The following is a 20,546-nucleotide window of genomic DNA, read 5'->3' as shown; positions in this document are numbered from 1 at the left end:
ACCTGACAAAGCAAACATGGAGAGCGTGACAAGAAACAAACCCCACTGCTCACACTAATTGAAGAGCTAGTAATTGTGTGCGTGCCTCTGGGATACACGCTCAGCTTTGCTACCAGTTGAACCTGCAGATGGGAAAGTGGCAGCCATGTCCCCCAGCGTGGGCAGAGAGCCCGGGGCCGTGGGCTGGGGTCCAGCAGCCGGGCAGGAGGGTCCTGGGCCAGGGCGGCTGGAGGAGGTGGCCATGCACTTCTACATCACTTAACAAAGTCTCCCTCTAAAGAGGGATTGATCCCATCCGTACTAAATTAGGTGCCTGGGAAATACGGTCTTCCAGAGAGTACCTAGGGTTTGTAATCCAAAATGGCAAGCCTAAAAAAAACCAACAACTAACAGGGGGTTAGGAGAAAAAAAAACACATTAAAACACATAAGAAAAAAACGGGGACAGATACAGACTTTACAGGTTTTATAGAACTGACCCTGCAGAACCTGCAGCTCCTTGACAGACAGAAGATAACTTTTACAGGTCACTGATGAGGCTAGCACGGTACTAGCAACGACTGCTACCCACTGCCCTTCATCAGGTATGGAAACAGGGATTTCACGAGTAAAGAATTTGGAGCTTTGAATGTGAGGAAATTTCCCAATTTTGTAATTGGAACAGGCAAAACCGTGGCAGATAGGCTTTTAATCAACTGTCCATACACCCTGCTGCTCTGCCTTTATTTACTGCCTTTTTTTCCTCCCCTCTCCGTTTTCAACTGTTTTACTTGAATCCTCTCCATTTAATTTTTTTCCCTGGTGGGGACTTCAGGGATGTAACAAGCGTGAATACTCAGCTTTGTCAGGGTCTGCTCTTTGCACTCCACTGGGTAGGACTTTTTGGACAACACAGACAATGTGCTCAGCACAAGCTGCTGAGAAAAGCATTCTCTTACAGGCAGCCAGCAGGTCACCATTGTAATGCTATAGAAGTCTTTTTAAGTGCGGAAATCAAGTAATCTCCAAGCACCGTGGCATGTTTGTCTGAAAGAGAATCGAGGGAGGGAGTTGCAGCCTGGGGAAGGAAACCAACTGCAGAGCAGGTGTCCCACGCGGCACGGCTGGGCACAAATAAGCTGCCGCAGGATTGAGGTGATTTAAAAAGCAGCAGTTAAGAGGAGTGACAGCTGAGAATAGCAATGCTTCGCCAAACAGATGAGAGCACGCTCCTACATTTGGTAAGGGAAACGAGAGTCTGAAGGTGGGATGCTGCGGCTGACGCCCGGGAGCTGAAGTTGCAAGCGGACCTTGAGTTCAGTGTCTTGTAAACCATGACCGAGGACTGGAATGGGAAGCTGAAATGAGGTGAAAGGATTAGACCATGCTATTATTTTGTAACGCTGTGACATTTTGCAGGTCATTTACTTCACCCTATTCTTCCCCTATAGCAAAGAAGGACCTGTAAAGAACACGCTGTTCAGACCTCTTGCCTGCACGAAGCAGCCCCCCCCCGCTACATAAACAAACTTCTGGGAACTCTTGTGCTGAAAGCTTTGGCAAGTTTTCCTTAATACTACAAGAAAACTACCCAATGTGCTAGTTATATCACATAAAAAATAGCTAAGTATGTTGTCAATGCCCAGCACATGACAGTATTGTGATGGATAATACCAGGCCAGACCACAAGTATGTAGGATAATTACAATCTCAGCCTGAATCTACCCCCAAAATACGTGCTACACAACACGTCCAGGGAAGAGAAAAATGTGCTAGAGACCACAGGGCCATGGTAGACTAAGAAAACAAACAAACTTTGAACTCTAGGTAGTGTACCAATACCTGGAAATTGCAGCTAGGGGGATGATTATTAGCCTTAAAGTTCACTTAAGGTACTATGCTTCTGAAAGCAGAGATGTGGTATCAGATTATGCAAAACCCAATTTTAGCAAATAAAACCTAGCTATAGCACTTCTGAACTGAGTACTACAGAGTTCCCATCTTATGTCCTAGCACTAAGCACCGTAAGCATCACTTTCTCTTTATTTTGCGTTTATTTATCTCACCTTACTTTGGCATCTGAAATAATGTCCAAAGTTTATTTCAGGATAAGCTAAATTGCCCTCTTAGAGATGCTTGCAGAGATGCTTTCAGTTCTGCCAGCAGAACTGGAGCCTTGCACAAATAACTCAGTTATAGATATTTTAATATAATACACATAGGTTAAGGGCAAATTAATCTCATCCCAACATGAATTGTAGTCAGGTATACCGTAGCAATCCACTCCGATGATAGCAAAAGTACGAGCATTCGTGGTGCGAGCTGTCTCATCTAGCATGAGAAATCTGCACTAGACTCTGGACACTAAAACCTAGACTCATTTCATAGCTGATGAGAGGAAGTAAACTCTATTCAGATGCAATTTATCTGATTTATTTTAGATATTTACATTAGAATGAGACAGATTGTTTCCCAGAGTGCTAATTTCTGTTTTCTGATTACAAAGAGATATCAGAAGTAGACATCCACATCTCATCAAATGCGTTCGACACTACCAATTCAACAGAAAACATTGCAATACCATTACATGCAGAATTAGTAACAAATGCAACTCATAGCTATTTCTAACACCTGAGCATCTAAGATACTCTGGCAGAGCTTATATACACTGAAAGGTGTTGAATCCTGCTGAGTTGACTGTTTGACATATGTATTTTGTCCCTTTGCTGTTCTATGTCTTAGATGTCCTTGCTGTCCTTTCCACTACTTTTCCAGGTGCTGATGCAACATAATTTGTGCAAGGGCAAACGTTTCCTGCTTAGTCCCCTATTCTTTTCCTAATAATTCCTGGCATTCCAGCAGCTTTTCCTAGGGCAGACATCCAACATTTTCACTGAGCAGTCTGCCATGACTCCAGGCTATGCTCCATGAGAGGCAGTGGCCAGTTTGGAGCCCATCATTCCGTGGTCTCTTAGGGACATTTTCCCCATTGCTTTGCCTTTATCGACTTTGAATTACATCTGCCATTTTATTCCCTGCAATACAGTAGAGATCCTTCTTCAGCTCTCAACAGTGAGCTCTCATTTTAGTGACTTGCTTAGCGTATCTACAACTGAGCATTTTTGTCAACACTCAGCTTTAAGAATTGTAAACAGGTTCTTGCTAAAAACTGAATGAGGAAACCTCCTGAACTCAGAGGGTTCTGGTTAGCAGATTCCCTGAATTTAGACCCATGCCAGACTACTACTATCCTGTATGTGGAGCAAGGTCCTGGCCAGCATCGATTCATGAATTGAGAGAGATCACAGTGCTAGACTGGCAATTGTGCCTCTTGATAGAGGCTCTCCTGGCTGCCACATAACCCTAGATGTCTTCCAGAAACCTTGGGCCAGGTCAACCCGATGTTCAGTCCCCGATCTCCCAGCTAGCCATGCTTGGGCAACGATACTCTGAAGCCAGAAAGAAAGAGACCTTGCCCTACAAACGTCGGTCGGAGGTGCTGCATGAGAGCAGCCAGAGTTAAGGGTCAAAAGAGCAAGTCCAAAGATAAGCCCATGAGGCTCGATGACTGTAGGAAGCCAGGTAATTTTTGAGTAAGTAATCACTGAAGCCTGCCTCCTATGTAAAGAAAGCAAAGAAGAGATTAATGCAAACAACATACAGAAGCTGCCTGACAGCCAGGACATGCCAACAAGCACAGCAGGTACTGCATGGACTGCAGGCCTCTTCTGGTACATTTACTTACTTTTTTTTGTTATTTTTTAAAGAACCAAAAAGCAGTAGTACTATCATCTTTAAGGTCATGTTTTTCCTGCAGGTCTCACAGTGAGTAAGCTCATCATGTGATTGGGACCAACTGTATGATACACTGCAGCTTGGAGCTAAGTTTTATAGAAGATCAATAAATTGCATTTACGATGGAAATGCTGACAACCTCTCAGCTTTATAGCACTGTTACAGCATGTGCAAATGTAAAAGCCACAGCTAGAAGAGCTCTATCGGTGAACTGACATTCTAGGTATTATGTTGACTGACTGATCGGATCTGAAATGGATTTGACATGGCAAGCGCAGGCCAAAACATCCCACGGTTCAAAGAAGCTGAAAAGTATACTGATGGGAAATAACTAGCTGAACAGTCATCAAAGGAAAAGTCTTGGCCCTGGACTATTGCTACTAGACATGCTAGTTCCATGCTACGTTCTCCTCATCCTGTTTTCTGTTTTAATTGGACACATTACACTGAGGCAGGCAGTACGTTTTTTAATGCAATTCCAACAAGTTTTGAGTTACTTTCAGCAGATCACAGTTACTGAATTACTTCAACACTTCAAATGTTTCTAGCAGATGAACATTCACCTACACACTTTCATCTGCATGCTGTTTTCCTTGAAGACAGTAGCAGGGGATTGCTATGTGAAACATAAGAGTATGCAGGCAGCAAAGCATAACCTGTCTTCAGTGACTCTCCTGCTGTAGCATAAGGAAGAAGTGAACGTGGCAAGAGGCTGGGGAAATAAAGCAAAAGCCTAAAGGTCATTTGCAAGTTCCTCAATTCACATTTGTTTGGAGTGACTTTTCCAGGGCATCCAAAGCATCATCTGTTCCATCTCTTCCAAATGTGGTGCGAGTTAGCTGACACACAAAAGCAGAAATACGGTGCATCTCAGGGCTTTTCTATGCTCTGGTACCAATATACATAACAATGATAACACAGGGGAAATCCCACTCCAGACACCATGCTTTTGAAGTGATTCATGGTCATTTCAATCATGACTCTATCAGTCGAGCACGCCGCTGATCTGAATGGTTGGTCAGCTTAGCTGTGCTCTCATGGCATGACACGACAGCAGGTACTGCACGAACTGAGGAGCATACGGGCTGTGAAAATCCTTGGGATTTATTTTCCATAGCACCCAATAACGAACAACGCAGTCTTACTGGTTTACTAACTGGCAATCATCACAAGACCCCTTTATGCTGACGGATGATTTGCTGCTCTCTATGCCCTTAATACTTGTATTGACCGTTCCTCGTACCGTGTTCTCAAAACAGCCAAGCATGGTGCCCCAGCCTCATGGCCAGGAACTGCTCAATGTGATCGGTCGAGCAAAGGCACCTCGTCTTGAGAGCTGGGTGCTCTGCCAGCATCCATCCATCCATCCCCCATCCCGAGGGATTTAAGCCTAGTCGCAGAGATGGACACGGAGCGCTCTCCACCCAGGCCTCGAATCCGGGCAGTGAGGAGATCAGCGCTGCCCGCGGTGTGAGCTGAAGAAGTCGGTGTCCAGAGCGGTGAGAGGATAAGGCTGAGGGAGAAATCTCCTAGAGCTGAGCGCGGTCACACCACAGGGTTTCACCACCAGCTGGCCAGAGAAAATGGGCCTGATAGCTCAGGAAGGCAGCAAGCAAGATTATCAACAGGGTCGCCTTGAAAGACGTGAATGAAAAGTACCTGGAGATGATTATGGGCCAATGCCTTTTGGGGAGGGGTCAGAGGATGAGGACTGTTTAGCCCAGAGCCAGGAAAGCCGAGGGGTGGGGATGTAATTCCCCTTCCACCACCTGCCACGCAGGAGAAGACGACCTAGAAATGGGAAGGTGACATCGCACCCTACAGGACATGGGAGGCAGGTAAACGGTTCTGGAACGTTCTTCTAAACAAGAAGTAAGATGCTTTTGGGTGGGTGATTTTGCAAGGAAGATGTCTCCAGCAAAGGCAAGCAGGCTGAATCACCGGTGAGTTCAACAGGCGGGTTTCTGCAGGTTGAAAAATATCCACGGGCAATTTAAGACTATTCACCTTAGAAGCCTCAGACTGAACAAGCTGACTGATTTACTGACCTTCCGTCTTAATGATGGTGTTTAAAAAAAATGTTAAAATGGCCTTGGATCAGAGCAAGGTTCAGACTCCTGGAAAAATAAGAAAATGCTGAACCCAGTTACAAGCCTTTTTTGGAAACATAATATGGCACACAAAAAGCAGAGAATAGTTAAATTGGGAAAATACAGAGGGAAGACGGGATATTAAAATTGGCAAATGCCTTTCCTACAATTCAAGGACTAGTTCGCAGCCTCCGTATACAAGTAAATTGCACTGCAAACCCTCAGCCTCCTGCCACACAAGCTCAGGCAGGCTGCAGTATCGGAAACATTACTGTAAAATATTGCAGCATTTTACTGTATGGCCCCCCCACACAAATATTAAGGAGTTTCCTGCTATGATAGTGTGGGCAAGCTATATACAGTCACATCTTTGATGTGCAGCTTTACCCCGAGTAACCTCTATGGAAAAAATTATGAAGCCGCAGCAGAGCTCAAAAAACACAGGGTACCACATCACAGGGGAGAGGGCCTGGGAGAGCGGGGGAAGGCAGGAGGGAACATTTGGGATAAATGGCAGAAAACTGAGGCACAAAAGGCTCCTCCAGACTAAACCACAGCCTCTGACGGCCCCTCCTCAAGCGCCACACGTGCTCGTGGGGCGAGCGCAGGGGAGATAACAGGGCTGTCTGGGAGCATGGGTGAAGGGAGGCACTGGGGGACACGGGGCACACCAGTGCACCCCAGGAGCTGATAAAACAACCATCAGGGCTTCTCGACCCTTTGGCCTGAGTCCCTCTCCTCCTTTTCTCCTCCTGGGAGGCCCCTGGGTCCACACGCTTCGTTCCTCCGAGGGGTGAACCTCACCCCAGCATCCCGCTCCCTGCTCTTTCCCAAGATGACTGTCTCTTTAGAAACCAATTCCTTTCAGTATGAAATATCATGTGTCTGGTCTCTGTTCAAGTTTTCTTGGAAAGTCTGAGCAAAATTAGTTCAGCTGCTGAGTTATGTCAGAAATGGAAGGGGAAAAAAAAATCCTAGTGAGCTCAGAGTGGAATTTTTGCATTCACATAACTCGAAATCAGCTCCATATTAAAAAAATGCTAAACTCATGTATCTGTTTCCAGCGAGTCTTAAAGATCCCTCCAATAAATTTAGTTGTTAGCGTAGATGTCGGGGCTGGGGAAAAAGCAGGAGGGAAGCATTGCTGGCTCTGGAACATCCATCTGAATTTTTCTAACTGAGCTGAAACATCTCTATTAAAGGATGCCCCTCTGCTAACAGCCCCTGAGGTTGGGCAGATGAGCCCCGTGGGCCTGCATCAACCCCACACGCCCTTGCTTCTTGAAGGAAACAAGATTAGATTAGATAAAATTCAGAAAGCCTTCAGCATCTGGGGTAAGAAAGTAAACTTGAGAAGACAGGACAGACTGGAAATCAGGCTGCCAGTGTAGCGGCATCTATAGTTTCTATTCTTGATTTCCCTCTAGTTCCCTTCCTCACAAAAAAAGGGGAAACTTCCCTCCTGGAACAGCCGGTTTTTCTGCCACAGAGCTCCAAGCCAGGGCTGAAGGGTCGAGGGTGCTGTACAGTTTTCCTCCTCGTGCCGCACGCAGCCGAGGTTTGGAGCATCAGGTTCGGGTTTCCAGCGCTGTTCTTTGTCTCCTCGCTCAGAAAATGATAGGATTAAGCGGGGGGGGGGGGGGGAAACAGTTCTTGGACTGCAAAAAAGGCAAATACATTCAGAGAGAACAGAGTTGCACTGTCAGAAGGGAAATGCCCTGGTATACAGTTACTCCTAAAAAGCTCTCCCCTGAAATGGGGTGCTCAATGGCATTATACGCACCTCTCGCCAAAAACCTTTTTAAGCCTTCAGCTTGAAATAGAGCTGCTAAATGTGCAGTAGGAAAGCCATTAATCTGTTCTACCATGTCACTTCTCAAGATCCGAGTGGAGGCAGTGAGTCATTTTCACACAGATGGAGGGCAACGTTTCCCTGTTTGCAGGGCACTGGTTTTTATTGCTGCGTTTGATGCCGATAGGCTGCGCGGTTACGGACGAGTTACTTCATACTGCCAAGAGGAATCTCCCCCACCTGCAAGACAGGGAAACCTTTTCCTTGGGGTGATGTTTGAGAACAACATGTTGAAAGTGTTTTAGGAACCCTACCAGAGTTTCTCTTTTGGCATTAATGATCGTGTGTGATTTTTTTGGTTCTGCTGGACTAGAGAAGAAATCTGAGAAAACCCAGTACCTGGTGCATATGTACGCACACACACGTGCACAAACGTATTAGACTCCTATTCCTACAACCCGATCCCATTTCACTAAATGGAAAAATCAACACACGCACCCCCTTTGAGCACCCTGCAAGCTGCAGCCTGATGGCAAAAGCAAACTGGAAGAGGACCTACGGGTGCTGCGCCACCGTTTGACAGTTGTGCACCGTGCTGAGCTAGAGCAGGTCAGACGCGAGAGAAGCTCACGCGACACAACCTGACCACCAACGCGCGCAAAATGGCCCTGAACCATGGGGGAGTGGGAGCCTCCCGCTTCCCCCAGCACGAGCACCGGGGTACAGCCACGATCCCGCTCGCTTTCCCCTCCATCCCGACACCCAACAGCTTCACACCGAAGCAGCTCCCGGAGCGGGGAGGTTACGGCGCTCCAGGGAAATGGTTTGCTCCAGGCAAGCGGGAAGGACCCAATCCCAGGGCAAACACTCCCCTCCAACACCATCCCCTTCTCCAGTCCTTGTGTAAAAGCCACCAGTCGCTACCTTTGGGAAGGTACTACCTTCACAAGGCAGACCCCGACGCGTGCAGGGGCTGAGCACCCGTGCAACCGCGAGTTGGAGCTGGGGCACGGCATCCCGGTGCTGCCGGGCAGAGACCCCTCCACCTGGGGATGTATCCAGGGTCACGCTTTTATGCTAAATAACTGTTAAAGGACTTAAGTCCTTAATTTCCGAGTTGCCCCCACATACATTTAAGGGTGGTGCCTTGTCACCAGTTGCACAAAAGATGCTTGACTCCAATCAGGAGACCAGGAGAACCGCCGCCCCGCGTGTATTTCCATAGGGCATTCCAATACGATCCGGGGCAGAAGGGAAACCCGTCGCGGTTGTAAAACCCACCGCGGTTGGGAAACCCACGCGTGGCAGCCCTGCTGTGGGCGAAGAGCCCAGCCCCAGCGCGCCTGGCGAGCAAAAGCACGTCTCGGCTCACGGCACTGGAGAGAATCGACCCAGCCGTAAGTTCCGAGGGAGGCAGGGGAACAAACCCAGCACCAGCATCGTCAGGATGCCGCCCTCCCTGCCACCTCGTACAGCGACAGGTCTGCGTTTCTGTCGCTTCTGAGGTTCATTCAGTCTTGGAAAAAAAACCCCAGAGGTTCTGGTGAAGGAAAATAAAATGGAAATTTATTTTTCTCTTCAGTCTTGAAGAACCATTGTCCTTTCTTACTTCATTTCAACAATTCATTATGCACTTCTCCCCCCCCATTATTTTCTGATCCTGACACTACTGCATACCTGATCACTGGGAAACAGAATTAACCTTTCACTAGGACGTACAACCTCCTTCAGCACAGGAGATCTAAAATCTCCCCCACGATTGTAAGGGTGAGCACAGAGAGACCCTAGGCCTGCCAAATTTTCATATTTTTCTAAGAGTGGGAAAAATTTATTTAAACAAAGAACAGGATTTTCAAGAATAAGAAAACTTCCTGTAGACTAGGAGTGAAAAGTCACCTGACTCTATGCCTGATGAAGCTGTGGCTGAGTCATCCTCCGTTCTCTGGCAAAGGCACAGAATTATTTATCAGCATTCTTAAAAAAGAAAAAAAAAAAAGGGTATAATTTTTATTTTTCTGACTAGTATAAGCTTAAAATTTAGTTTAGCTTCTTGCATTCTAAAATACATATTAGAATAATTTTTAAAAGTAGTAACATATTTTAAAAACCCCTAAAATATATTAAAAAGCAATACAGAAAAAACCCACCCCAGAAAAGTCACCATTTTTTCTCCACAAATATATGTCTTCATATATTTGTATAGAGTGCATAATTAAACACCCACACCAGGAAAAGAAAACAGACTCTGGACTTTGCTTATATAAACACTAACAGTCCAAAAAAGCAGTTTGGCATGGACTTTTCAGCCTTTTGGTGACTGGCATTTTGTGTAAGAAGCAAAAATCTGCTTGTCATCTCTTATGTTCCTTCTGGAAAAGAATTTTTCAGGCTTATATTGGACGACAAGCAAAACCTACCTGCAAATTACGCAGGAAACCTGCCAGACTAGGTGCTTTCAAACCATGTCAGCAAAAATTAACAATAAAGGAAAAGCTGCTTTCCCCAAATACATCTACTAGCCCCCTGAGCAAGTTAATCCTCATTCCTTTATAAGCTCAGACACATCTATCTGTACAACAACCGCTTCCTTTAGGCACCCAGGAAAAAAAAAAAAAGCAGGGAACGCGAGCAAAACACTAGAGCTGCTCTCCCTCCGCACGACGGGATGATGATGGCTGCTCACGTAAATCCAGAATTCGGCAGACACCCGAAGGAGCCATAGCAAAGCACAGGGACAAAGGGCCTTCTTCAGCGTTAAAGCTCCGTCTGGCAGCGTTTCTAGCGGAGCTGTCAGGCGGAGGATCAGCACGGAGCCAGCAGGCAGCCTCTGCACCTGCAAACCCTCTGCTCGCAGAAAAAGCCGCTTTTCCAGCGGAAACTCTGCCCGACAGAGCTGGCGCTCTGGGACGGCAGCATGAGAGCAAGCGGGAAATCAATTTTTTCCAAGAATTCTGTTGCTTACCTGCGATGCCACATCATTTAGCCCAGTCCCAAAGATTTTTTTATAGCATCCTTTCTTGGGTGGTATGGCTGCAAAAGCAGTGATGTCATGGGGAGGAAGCAGTAACTATCATGTGACTGCATCCTCCGTCTATAGGATATCTGATAGGAGACGGACCAGGCTGTAATCCAGCAGGATTAAACCGCAAGCTGCTTTATCCTGCCCTACCTAGTCGGTCACCATCAGCACACGTGCTGCTTCCCCCCTGCCCCCAACCCCAGCTCATTATTTTTAAAAGGGGTTGCGGATTTTGTTGCGACGGCAGTAAGGATCACGGTTTTTCACGAGGAAAAAGTACAGTAAGTATGCTGCGTGCAAAGCAAGAAGTATCCCTGTTGCATCTGCAGCAACGCCCAGGTGTCGTATTTTCTTTCATCTTTATGAAATATGTAATCACAGCAGCTTGGAAACGAGACAAACCACAATTCCAGCACCCCTTGCGTTTTTCCTTCTCCCAGTGCTCCATTTCAAGCTTATCCAGACTGACTTCCCTCCATCTTCTGTCTCATACTTAAGCTTTACAATCTTACCTCAAAGGTTTCAGCCCTGTTACCTTCACTTCTTCGTTCTCCCCACCATCCATCCATCACTCCTCTTGCAGCCATCTGCCTCTTCTTCAGTGCAACTGTCGCTGCTTCAAAGATCCTCTCCTATACGCCAGCCTAATTTTCCTTTCCAAAACTTCTGCTTAGGTTTTCCCATCAAATATTTTAAAATTAGAACATCCTGAAATGTTTTATTTAAAAAAAACCAATTACCCTGACTCACATTTTGGTTAACTGAGTATTTCATCTCAGAACCACATTTTGGGGGGATTTTGGTGTGTTATTTTTTTGTTTTTAAGGATTTTATTATACGTTACTATGTATTTGAGTTGTACAACAAAATAATAATTTCAAAAGTTCTGATTATAGAAATGTACAAGCCACCAGAATCATGTTCTGCAAGGCAGAGGCTGCAGCCATTCTTTGTGAAGATGGGGTGGCATGTTTGTACATGTGCAATGTGTTTTATTTCAGGACATTCACCTTACTGCTCCTTTTCCCATATCGGAATATTGTGCCGACTGGTTTTACCCTTAAGGGTATCCAGGGACGTGCTTTCTGTTACCAAGCAGATGCAACAGCTGGTAGAGGGAGATCTTGCACAAGCACCCATGAAAATATCCACGGGTAACTGAAGGTGCACGCACAACTTCCACTCACTTCAAAGGCTAAGGAATGCGGCTTTGGAAAACCTTTTTGTCCCAGTGTGTTTTATGGGACATAAATTTATGGGTGCCCTAAGCAGGCAGCCCAGCCCAACAAAGCAAGCCAGCTGATAGTGTAGAAAACCTTTTTTCAGAATGGCTACACAGCTCCGCCACATCTTGTCTATAAGCTGAAGAAAGTTCCTGTACTCCTTATGTCTGATATGTACTCCCCACGCAGAAGCCACATTTGGATTTTATTATGAAATTTGAACACTTCACTTGCTTCCCCTGAAGTTGCCACACCTTTCTGGAGCGAGAAGCATGCCATTAGAGAAGAGATTTGATTACAGCCTTCACACACAGCACTGCAGATCACAGTTCTCTGCCACTCATAGATCAGGAACAGCCCCAGGCATATTAGAACCATGTCAGTGAAGTGTAGAAAAGCAATCAAAGTCCTAACTTCTGCTAGTGTCTGTTCTTTGCGCCCATTATTAATAGGTCAACTGAATTCTGTGGAGGAAGTTAAACAAACACTGAGTAGTTAATTTATTTCCTTGATAATGTATCTGTAGTTTTCCTTAATTAGTTTACAAGAGGGAAATACAGAAAACAGCAAGCAGCATTCAGTTGGTCAGACACAAACATCTATACCTGGGAACTTGTCCTGGTTTCGGCTGGTATAGATAGAGTTAATTTTCTTTCTAGTAGCTGGTACAGTGCTATGTTTTGGGTTCAGTATGAGAAGAATGTTGATAACGCACTGATGTTTTCAGTTGGTGCTAAGTAGTGTTTAGACTAAGTCAAGGATTTTTTAGCTTCTCCTGCCCAGCCAGTGAGAAAACTGGAGGGGCACAAGAAGTTGGGAGGGCACACAGCCAGGACAGCTGACCCAAACTGGCCAAAAGGGTATTCCAGACCATGGGATGTCATGCCCGGTATATAAACTGGGGGGAGTGGGGCTGGGAGGATCGCTGCTCAGGAACTAACTGGGCATCGGTCGGCAAGTGGTGAGCAATTGCACTGTGCATCACTTGTTTTGTATATTCAAATTCTTTTATTATTATTATTAATATTGTAGTTGTATTATTATTACCATTATTTTCTTCCTTTCTGTCCTATTAAACTGCTCTTATCTCAACCCACAAGTTTTACCTTTTTTTTTTTCTGATTCTCTGCCCCATCCCACTGGGTGGGGGAGAAGTGAGTGAGCAGCTGCGTGGTGCTGAGTTGCCGGCTGGGGTTAAACCACGACAGAACTTCTGTGCCACAAGACACACACTGTAACACAAACACTGTGCCCTAGACATGGAATAGTAATTTTATGCACTAACTGAACCAGTGCAAGGGTCTCAATCCCCCATTTTCTTCCTGGACAGACTTTCTTAAATTCACTTCCTAATTTTTCCTTGTCTATTAGCATAGCTGAATTCATCAAGTCTCCTGCTGAATGTGTATTTTTAGTTGGATGGTCTAACCACAAACAAACTAAAGGGACAGAATATCTAATTCTCTATAGAAAATGTTATTCTATAACCTAGATATCTATGTTCAAATTTAAGAGATTATTAGAAATCATCACAAGCCAGAAACAGCTCCTAAGAAGCTTTTAATTCCAAGAACACTGAGATTTTCCAAAGTGCAAACAAATCACTTAATTAACATTTACAGATTCCAAAACCAACTCAGCTTTACTCTTTGGTATTTTCTTGAAATGATACTTAGTCAATTGAGTGGTCTCAGGAAAAAGAAAATATTTTTCAAATGATGATCTGGAGAAGTTCTTGCCTTTGCTAGCCTGTAGTTTCTCAAGTCTCTCTGTAAACACGTTTTTCTTCCTCTTAAAGATATATGACTCTATAGTTAAATAGTTAAAAAGGAGACTGGATGCAAAACAAGCTGTGAAGTGCCCTCTTCCCTAAAAATTCAAACTTCAGTTTTACATCCACTGAAAACAAAATACATAGTTCATCTAATTACTAAAAAAAAATAACTAAAAATTTTTAAAAAATGCTCTTTTTATACAGTACTTACCTTGAAGTCTTGCAAAGCGCTTACAAGAACTGCAGCAAGAAATACATATAAGACTTCATTCTTATAACAGAAAACCCATACCGACATACCCATTATAGCTTTTGTTGTTGATCCTGATGGTAGCGAGACAGAGATGGTTGGTATTCCAAATCACTATTTCTAGCAGACCGTTTAAAAATAACCTAAACCCTGTCATACCCTTAACGCCTTGCAAATACTGGATGGAGACAGGAGTCATATGTCACTGCTATGATTTCGCCTGTGCTCCTGCAGCTTAGGGTTGCAGAGAGAAACTGAGAAATGGCCTTTCTGCAATTATGCAGGTTTAGTGTTTCCTTTGTGAAAGCAGCAGTAAAGTTCAGCCTAAAAAAAGTTAACTCGTATTCTTCTGAGTGGCTTCCACCTTGGAATTAGTCATGTAAGATATTACAGAGCTAATTATGTCAACTTCCAATATAAATCTACGAAGCACAAACTTCTGTAAGAAAAAAAGGCAGTTCAATGTGTTGCAAGTGGAGCTACCCATGAATTCCAGGAATATTCAACTACAAGCCTCTGACACAGCTGTCAGCTTATTGTGAGCGATAAGCACGTGGGAGAACATACCTGCCATTCCTTACACTCTGCATCCCTTTCAGGTCTTCAGTGTAACCCCTCTAGGATCTCTGATTTCACAGATTTCCTCTCTTTTATTTGAAAATTCACTACTTTCACCTAAATGACAGTGTTATTCAAAATACAGAATTTCTTTACGAAAGCATCATGAACGTGGTAAATATAAACCATTCAAAAAATGTCTTTGACATATAATAAAACTCTATTTCTGTTTATGGCAAATTATTTTATTTCGTAGAAGAAATACTTTCAAATAATACAAAAATGAGACAACCATACACAACTGTGACAAAAACAAGAGAGATGAATACTGAATATGATAACTCATTACCACATCAAGACAGGACTCATTACAGCAGTCAGAATCACAGACCCACAAGATATGCCAACGGTGTCTCACAGCGGTCACTGTTTAAAAACACGAATCGAACCCCCTGACGGAGAGGCCACCAGACATCGCCCCTTCGTTATACAGTCAGGGAACAATCAAGGGTGGAAGGGAGGTCCCTACCCCAAACCCTGCTCAACGCAGGCCTAATGCGACCAGGATGCTCTGGGCTACATCCAGTCAAGTCCTCAACTCCTCCGCGGACAGAAAGCTCCATCCACCTCTCTGGGCAACCTCTTCCAGCATCTGAGCACCCACATGGGAACAGAGGGCTGTCTGTTCTTAGTATACAGCAAGTACGTCTGGGGTCACTGCATGGTAACTTCCGATAAACACTACTATGTAAGGGCCCCCACTGAAAATGAGACACAAAATTCTGACTAACTAGTCTTTTCAAGTAACGAGCACTGAAAAGCTTGCTGTCCCTAGACTTTTACCCAAACACTAAAAATTTCTTACGTGATTTGCTTTTTATCTGCATAGTTGCTGAATATGTCTAGTTGCACCCAAGGAACCCAATGTACACCCACTGAAGCTTAATGGCAAAAACAGACTTCAGGATGGTTAGCATGATAAATGCTAAATACACTTTAATTTCACATATATTGCTATACGATCGAATCACTTGATGCCTGCAATGATTATAGGCCTTACTAGGAAACAGGGAATACTACCTTAAAATTAAACGTCTGCGTTAATCATCCTCATTGATTAATGATTTAGGGTTATGATCTTTTTTCCCATTACTTTTTGCTTCAGCTTGGAGAATTATAAGCAATTCAGTTTCACTTTCAGGTTTTCCTGATCTTTGACAATGTAAGAGTATAAGCTCTTGAAACTCACAAAGAACACTTTACTTACAAAATATTTGAAAATATTCTCATTGGTTCCAATAAGTCCATTTAGTTTTTGGCTGCTGTTTTGATTTCCTGACATATAAAAACCTGGAAACAATTTGACCTTTACTTTAATTAAGAGACAGCACGATCTTCCTTCTAGGAGATTCCAGCAATCTGCAAAGTCAGTCTTGTGTTGGGCACCTCTCTTTGTAGGTAATGTATAATTAGAAAAATATGAGAAACTCTATTATAGTAGCTTAGTAAAGAAGTATTTTTACATACTTGCAGGATGCAAGGACACAAAACTGGCATTCTCGGGAATTTAGGGTGACAGTCTTTCATTAAAACAAACGGTCACAAGCAAAATTATTTCTTACCGGATTTTAGCTGGTCCAACTAGCAATCAAGTGAGCTGTACCTTCTAGAATTATACACCTTCCTCCTGGGAAGTGTCACTGTTCAAAAGAACTTGCATGCAGTAACCTCAAAGCACATTCTTTAGGGTGAACATGTGTTTAAGCACCCTCACTTAATGCAGCTGCTTTCTGGAATCAGCACATAATGTACTTTCCTGAATCAGACCAGAATCTTTAAAACTGTAGAAATTACTATAATATTCCTTTAGCAGTCTTTCCACACAGCTAGCTCACATTGCTATTTTAACTGCCTTCTCATTAAACAGCAAAACAAAGACCTGTCACCCTTTTCCTTCCTCCGTTTAAACTGAGAATCTAGTTAAGAATATAAAGATACTTTAGACACAACTGAAATGAAAACAATCTATTAGTGCACAGTAAGAACATGCAAATGAATTCTGCAATGTTTAACATCACTTCTAATCAATGTTAAACACATTGCAGGTGATAATATTTTGCTATAACACAGACAGTGCTAAAGGATACAATGTACATAATAAGCTACAGATAATAAAGCTGAAAAAAGTGACAATTTTAGAACATAGTATTTTCATTTCAGGTATCAGAAACAAAACCAGCTCAATGGTTCCATTCTACTGTATGACAAATACTGAAGAACAAAATTTCAGTCTTAAAATACATCTTAAAGTAGGTATTTTCCTTCAAGGAAAAAAGGCACTATAAATAAATTACACTACAGTGAATTTGCCTGAACTCACTTTGTTTCTGTCTTCCAGCCTTTAAGTCAAATAAAACAGCATAAAAACTGTACACGCTCTTAACAGGATAGTCGACCTTTTATAAAATAAGTTGTCTTCAGAGATGTCAGTTTCACAACAAGGAAAAACCAAGCCTTGTTGCAGTCGCTATTATAAAATATATATGTATATATATTTATATATATGTTTTTGTTTTCTTTTACTTTTTTTACTTTTTTTATTTTTTACAAAACGTGTATATTAGCTTTTGCACAATTTTTTTTTTAAAGAAACTTGGCTAGTCTAATAACTTCATTAAAATAAAAGCGATAAATACTTCATGTTTACAATGCAACATGTCATACATCATCAGCTGGCAGAGGAGGTATGTTAATCCTTGGTCTTGTAAAAAAAGCTATCTTCTCTCTGTGATCAAAACAAGATAAAAAGGAAGTCAATCAATTATATACCTATGTTTTTTTCCCCCCAGAACATGGTTTCTTTACTCTGGTTAGTGGTTAGTATTTGCTACTTACATACTGAACTGATGGTTTATTTGAGTACAAGAAACTTACAAAACTCTTAAACCTCAGTGTAGATTTTTGGCAACATCGTGTTGAACACAATTACTATTTTTGAAAATTTAGGTGGAAGCTTTATACAAGTCATTGTACATCAGTCATAGCTGACTGTAAAATGGTTTCACAGGACAAGCCCTGACGTAAGCCCCTTCTGCAATGCAAAGTTCACCCTTGTACATTTTGCAATAATGCCTACCAAAAAAAGCAAAAAAAAAAAAAAAAGAAATGGCAGAGTCATCTTTTTGCTTCTTTATTGGGCAAACAGTACATGCTGTAAAGCATCATAAGAAATGGATGTGTGCATAAAAAGGGCAAGAACTTAAAGACGACAGCTTTTGCTCCATTTTCTACATCTCATTTTATTCAATTCCCTGTATCTTTTTATATCTCAGTAGACAAAGCATAAAAACGCCTCTCTTATCAACAGAAACATAAGATGTAAAAACAACCCTAAGATTTCTATTCCTCTTACTTCCTCCCCACCTTTGTGAGAAAGACCTTGCCAATGTAATTCAAGCAAAAAAATTACATTAAAGGACAGACAGCTTTTCTACCTTACTTAAGTACTGCCTGCAAAGAAGTTCCAGGAATCTAAACACTGGATGAAATAGTACAATGTAACATTGTAGCTGAGCTGTCCTCCACATCTGTGTTCCACTAACATTTTCTTACTCTCACTGTTACTCTCCCAATAAAAATTACAAAAATTTTAATGCTGAAGTAATAAAATTCTTCCTGTGAAATGCACATTATTTATCAATGCCACCTGTAACTGTCAGAAAAAATATAAAGCTAAGAGAGGACACATACCATGTGAACAAAGATGAAATAGGAAAAAAAGTCCAAAGAAAAGGCTTGAGAGAAAGCTGGAATATTACTGAGTAATTTTTAGGGAGAGATCGTTACTAGTAACGTATATGTATTACATTAGACAAACTATTTATGCCCACAGGCTTGCATTGAAGAACTGACAAATCATTTGAACTTAATAGTGACTAGGCTAAGTTGAAAGAATCACCTAAGCTATGTTTACACTTGAAGACTTTGTGGTTGTTTTTTTCTAAATTAAATTTCATGTGTTGTAGAATTGTAACACTGCAATTTTACCTTTGCTTTGACTCCCTGCGCTACAAATAACTCAAAGGAAACTCATGTGTCCAAGTCAATATACAGTTAAAATTACTGGCTATATAGAAGACACACAGAATTTAGGTTAAATGCTTCAGAGAGCTTTAACCTCTCTAATGAGCTGTTGCTATGCTGTTTTGGTACATATTACCACTTACCTAAAAGTTTGCACCTGAATAGGCTCCTTCTGATTTTGCCCACGCAACTGGTATATTTCTTTTGATGCTTTCTTTAGCATCTTTTCAGCTGCTTGCTCTTGGTGATGTTCAAATTTGGTCTGTCTGGTCTGAAAACAAGAATATAATGCTTAAAATGGTCATGTGAATAAATAAAACACCAGAATACCCAGGTTAAAATAATGGATTTTTTCCCACTCACCACAGTAAAACCACACAAATATACTGTCTGAATTGGCTGATCATCCAAGAACTATAAATTCAAAAAGACTGACAGTGTTGTTTCATTTCTTAATGCTCTTCAGACAGATATTTATTAAATTGATGAAATTGACTGCACATAGATCTGTCAAACAAGACTTTAAAATAAATTTAGGCTTACTCTTCATCTCTGATAATCCAATGACAATTTTGTTTGTTGTGTATTTTTTGCCACTGTTTGCCTATAACTGCTTTATCCAAGAACAGGAAAAAAAAATCACATACTTAGGGAATATTCCAAATACTTGTAAAAAATGAAATATGAAATAAGTAAAAATTCTTTCAAAGATCAGAAATAAAGAAATTATTAAAGTTCCAATAATAAATATCTAAACCAAAAAAAGCCCAAACCAAACCAAAAAGTGTCACTGGCAAATAGTGCCATACTGCAGCAATTGTTCTCAAATAAATACACAACTTGGTAATAATCAACGCAATAATTTTTATTGTGCCAGCTTCAAGAATATAGAAGCAACGTTCATTGTCTGAAGTTCTGTAAAAACAGCTCTTTAGACACCTTGTCACAATGAAGAAATTTTGAAACCAGAAGTTTCTGAACATGTTGAGTGCTCATCTCGTGTTACCATACCTGCCTTTCTGCTTCCCTCAACAAGTTTCGGAATCGTTCATCTCGGAGGACCCAGTGGGGTAGATCCGTCTGCCCTCTTAGCTGGGCATCTTCCAGACGCTGTCTCAACTCTCTTAAAACACATATCTCCTCGTTCAGCTGTCTCTGTCTAGTTCTGGATGCCTGGAGATCCAGCTCCAGGTCTAAGGATGTCCTTGCCATAAGCTCAGCCAAAGATGATCTGCAGGACTGCTGAGTTATTAGGATTCAAATAAAATGCACAATATATTAACTCCAACATGGTATACTGGTCTATCTTTAGCTACACAGAGCATACATTTTCTGTACTTCACACACAAAGTCCTTCTTGACACAAAGTTTTGGAGAGATTATTTATATCCCACAGTGAAAGGCTAACTAGCTGTAGGGGTTTTCTGTACCATACATAAACTTTCCAATTAATGCTTTCTACTACCTCCTTTTACAGTCTCCTTTTGGCTTATAAATATTTAACTAATTTAAGTTTATGGACTAAACTTTCATGTTATGATGGTAATAAAAGGGATGCAATATGAAAAACTCCTAACAGAGTCATGACGTTGGAGAATAAGGGGAATCTTGCTCAGTACAGTAAAGGGCTTTATTCAATACTGGCTTTAAGACACATTCTGAATCAAAATGAGAGACATGGCTGTCTACTTGCCTACACCAGCAAGAAATTAACTTCTACTGACCAGGCTAAACTGTATGCAATGTATATAAAAGGCATTAATGCCTTACCTGCCCTTCTCTGCCTGCTTGTTCTGCAGCGTGCAGGCTGGCAGGGAGGAGAAAGGAGAGCTTAACCTATTCATTCCTGAATACTTGGGCCTCAAATACTATGGTTTGCTAGGCTGCGTGGGAGGGGAGCTGGATGTTTTACTGTCAACATTCGCACACACTTCTCTGGGCCTGCATCATAAACTAGATTTTAAAGATTTAACAAAGTTTACAT

At 42.3% G+C, this 20,546-nt stretch overlaps 2 protein-coding genes across 6 annotated transcripts in view; both read right to left on the bottom strand.

Annotated features, from left to right (window-relative positions):
- CLCN4 (chloride voltage-gated channel 4) overlaps window positions 1-14,092 on the bottom strand; it is a 47,847-nt gene extending 33,755 nt beyond the window's left edge. The window contains exon 1 of one of the 2 annotated variants that reach the window (XM_075057334.1): window positions 13,883-14,092. Coding sequence is in view for 1 of the 2 variants with exons in the window: in XM_075057333.1 (XP_074913434.1) it covers window positions 13,972-13,975 (4 nt within the window). In the remaining variant the exon portion in view is untranslated. The remainder of the gene's footprint in view (window positions 1-13,882) is intronic. The other variant, XM_075057333.1, reaches the window with a different exon arrangement.
- A 588-nt stretch (window positions 14,093-14,680) lies between these two features.
- Window positions 14,681-20,546, bottom strand: part of WWC3 (WWC family member 3) — a 103,689-nt gene continuing 97,823 nt past the window's right edge. For 3 of the 4 annotated variants that reach the window (XM_075057572.1, XM_075057570.1, XM_075057571.1), the window contains exons 21-23: window positions 19,574-19,804; window positions 18,706-18,833; window positions 14,681-17,264 (exon numbers count right to left, since the gene is read on the bottom strand). In XM_075057572.1, coding sequence (XP_074913673.1) covers window positions 17,198-17,264; window positions 18,706-18,833; window positions 19,574-19,804 — 426 coding nt within the window. In that variant the 3' untranslated portion in view covers window positions 14,681-17,197. The remainder of the gene's footprint in view (window positions 17,265-18,705; window positions 18,834-19,573; window positions 19,805-20,546) is intronic. The other variant, XM_075057569.1, reaches the window with a different exon arrangement.

The sequence above is a fragment of the Buteo buteo genome, chromosome 25 (assembly GCF_964188355.1).
Source record: "Buteo buteo chromosome 25, bButBut1.hap1.1, whole genome shotgun sequence".
In the NCBI taxonomy this organism is placed as follows: Eukaryota; Metazoa; Chordata; class Aves; order Accipitriformes; family Accipitridae; genus Buteo; species Buteo buteo.
This window is presented reverse-complemented; position numbering and strand designations above follow the sequence as displayed.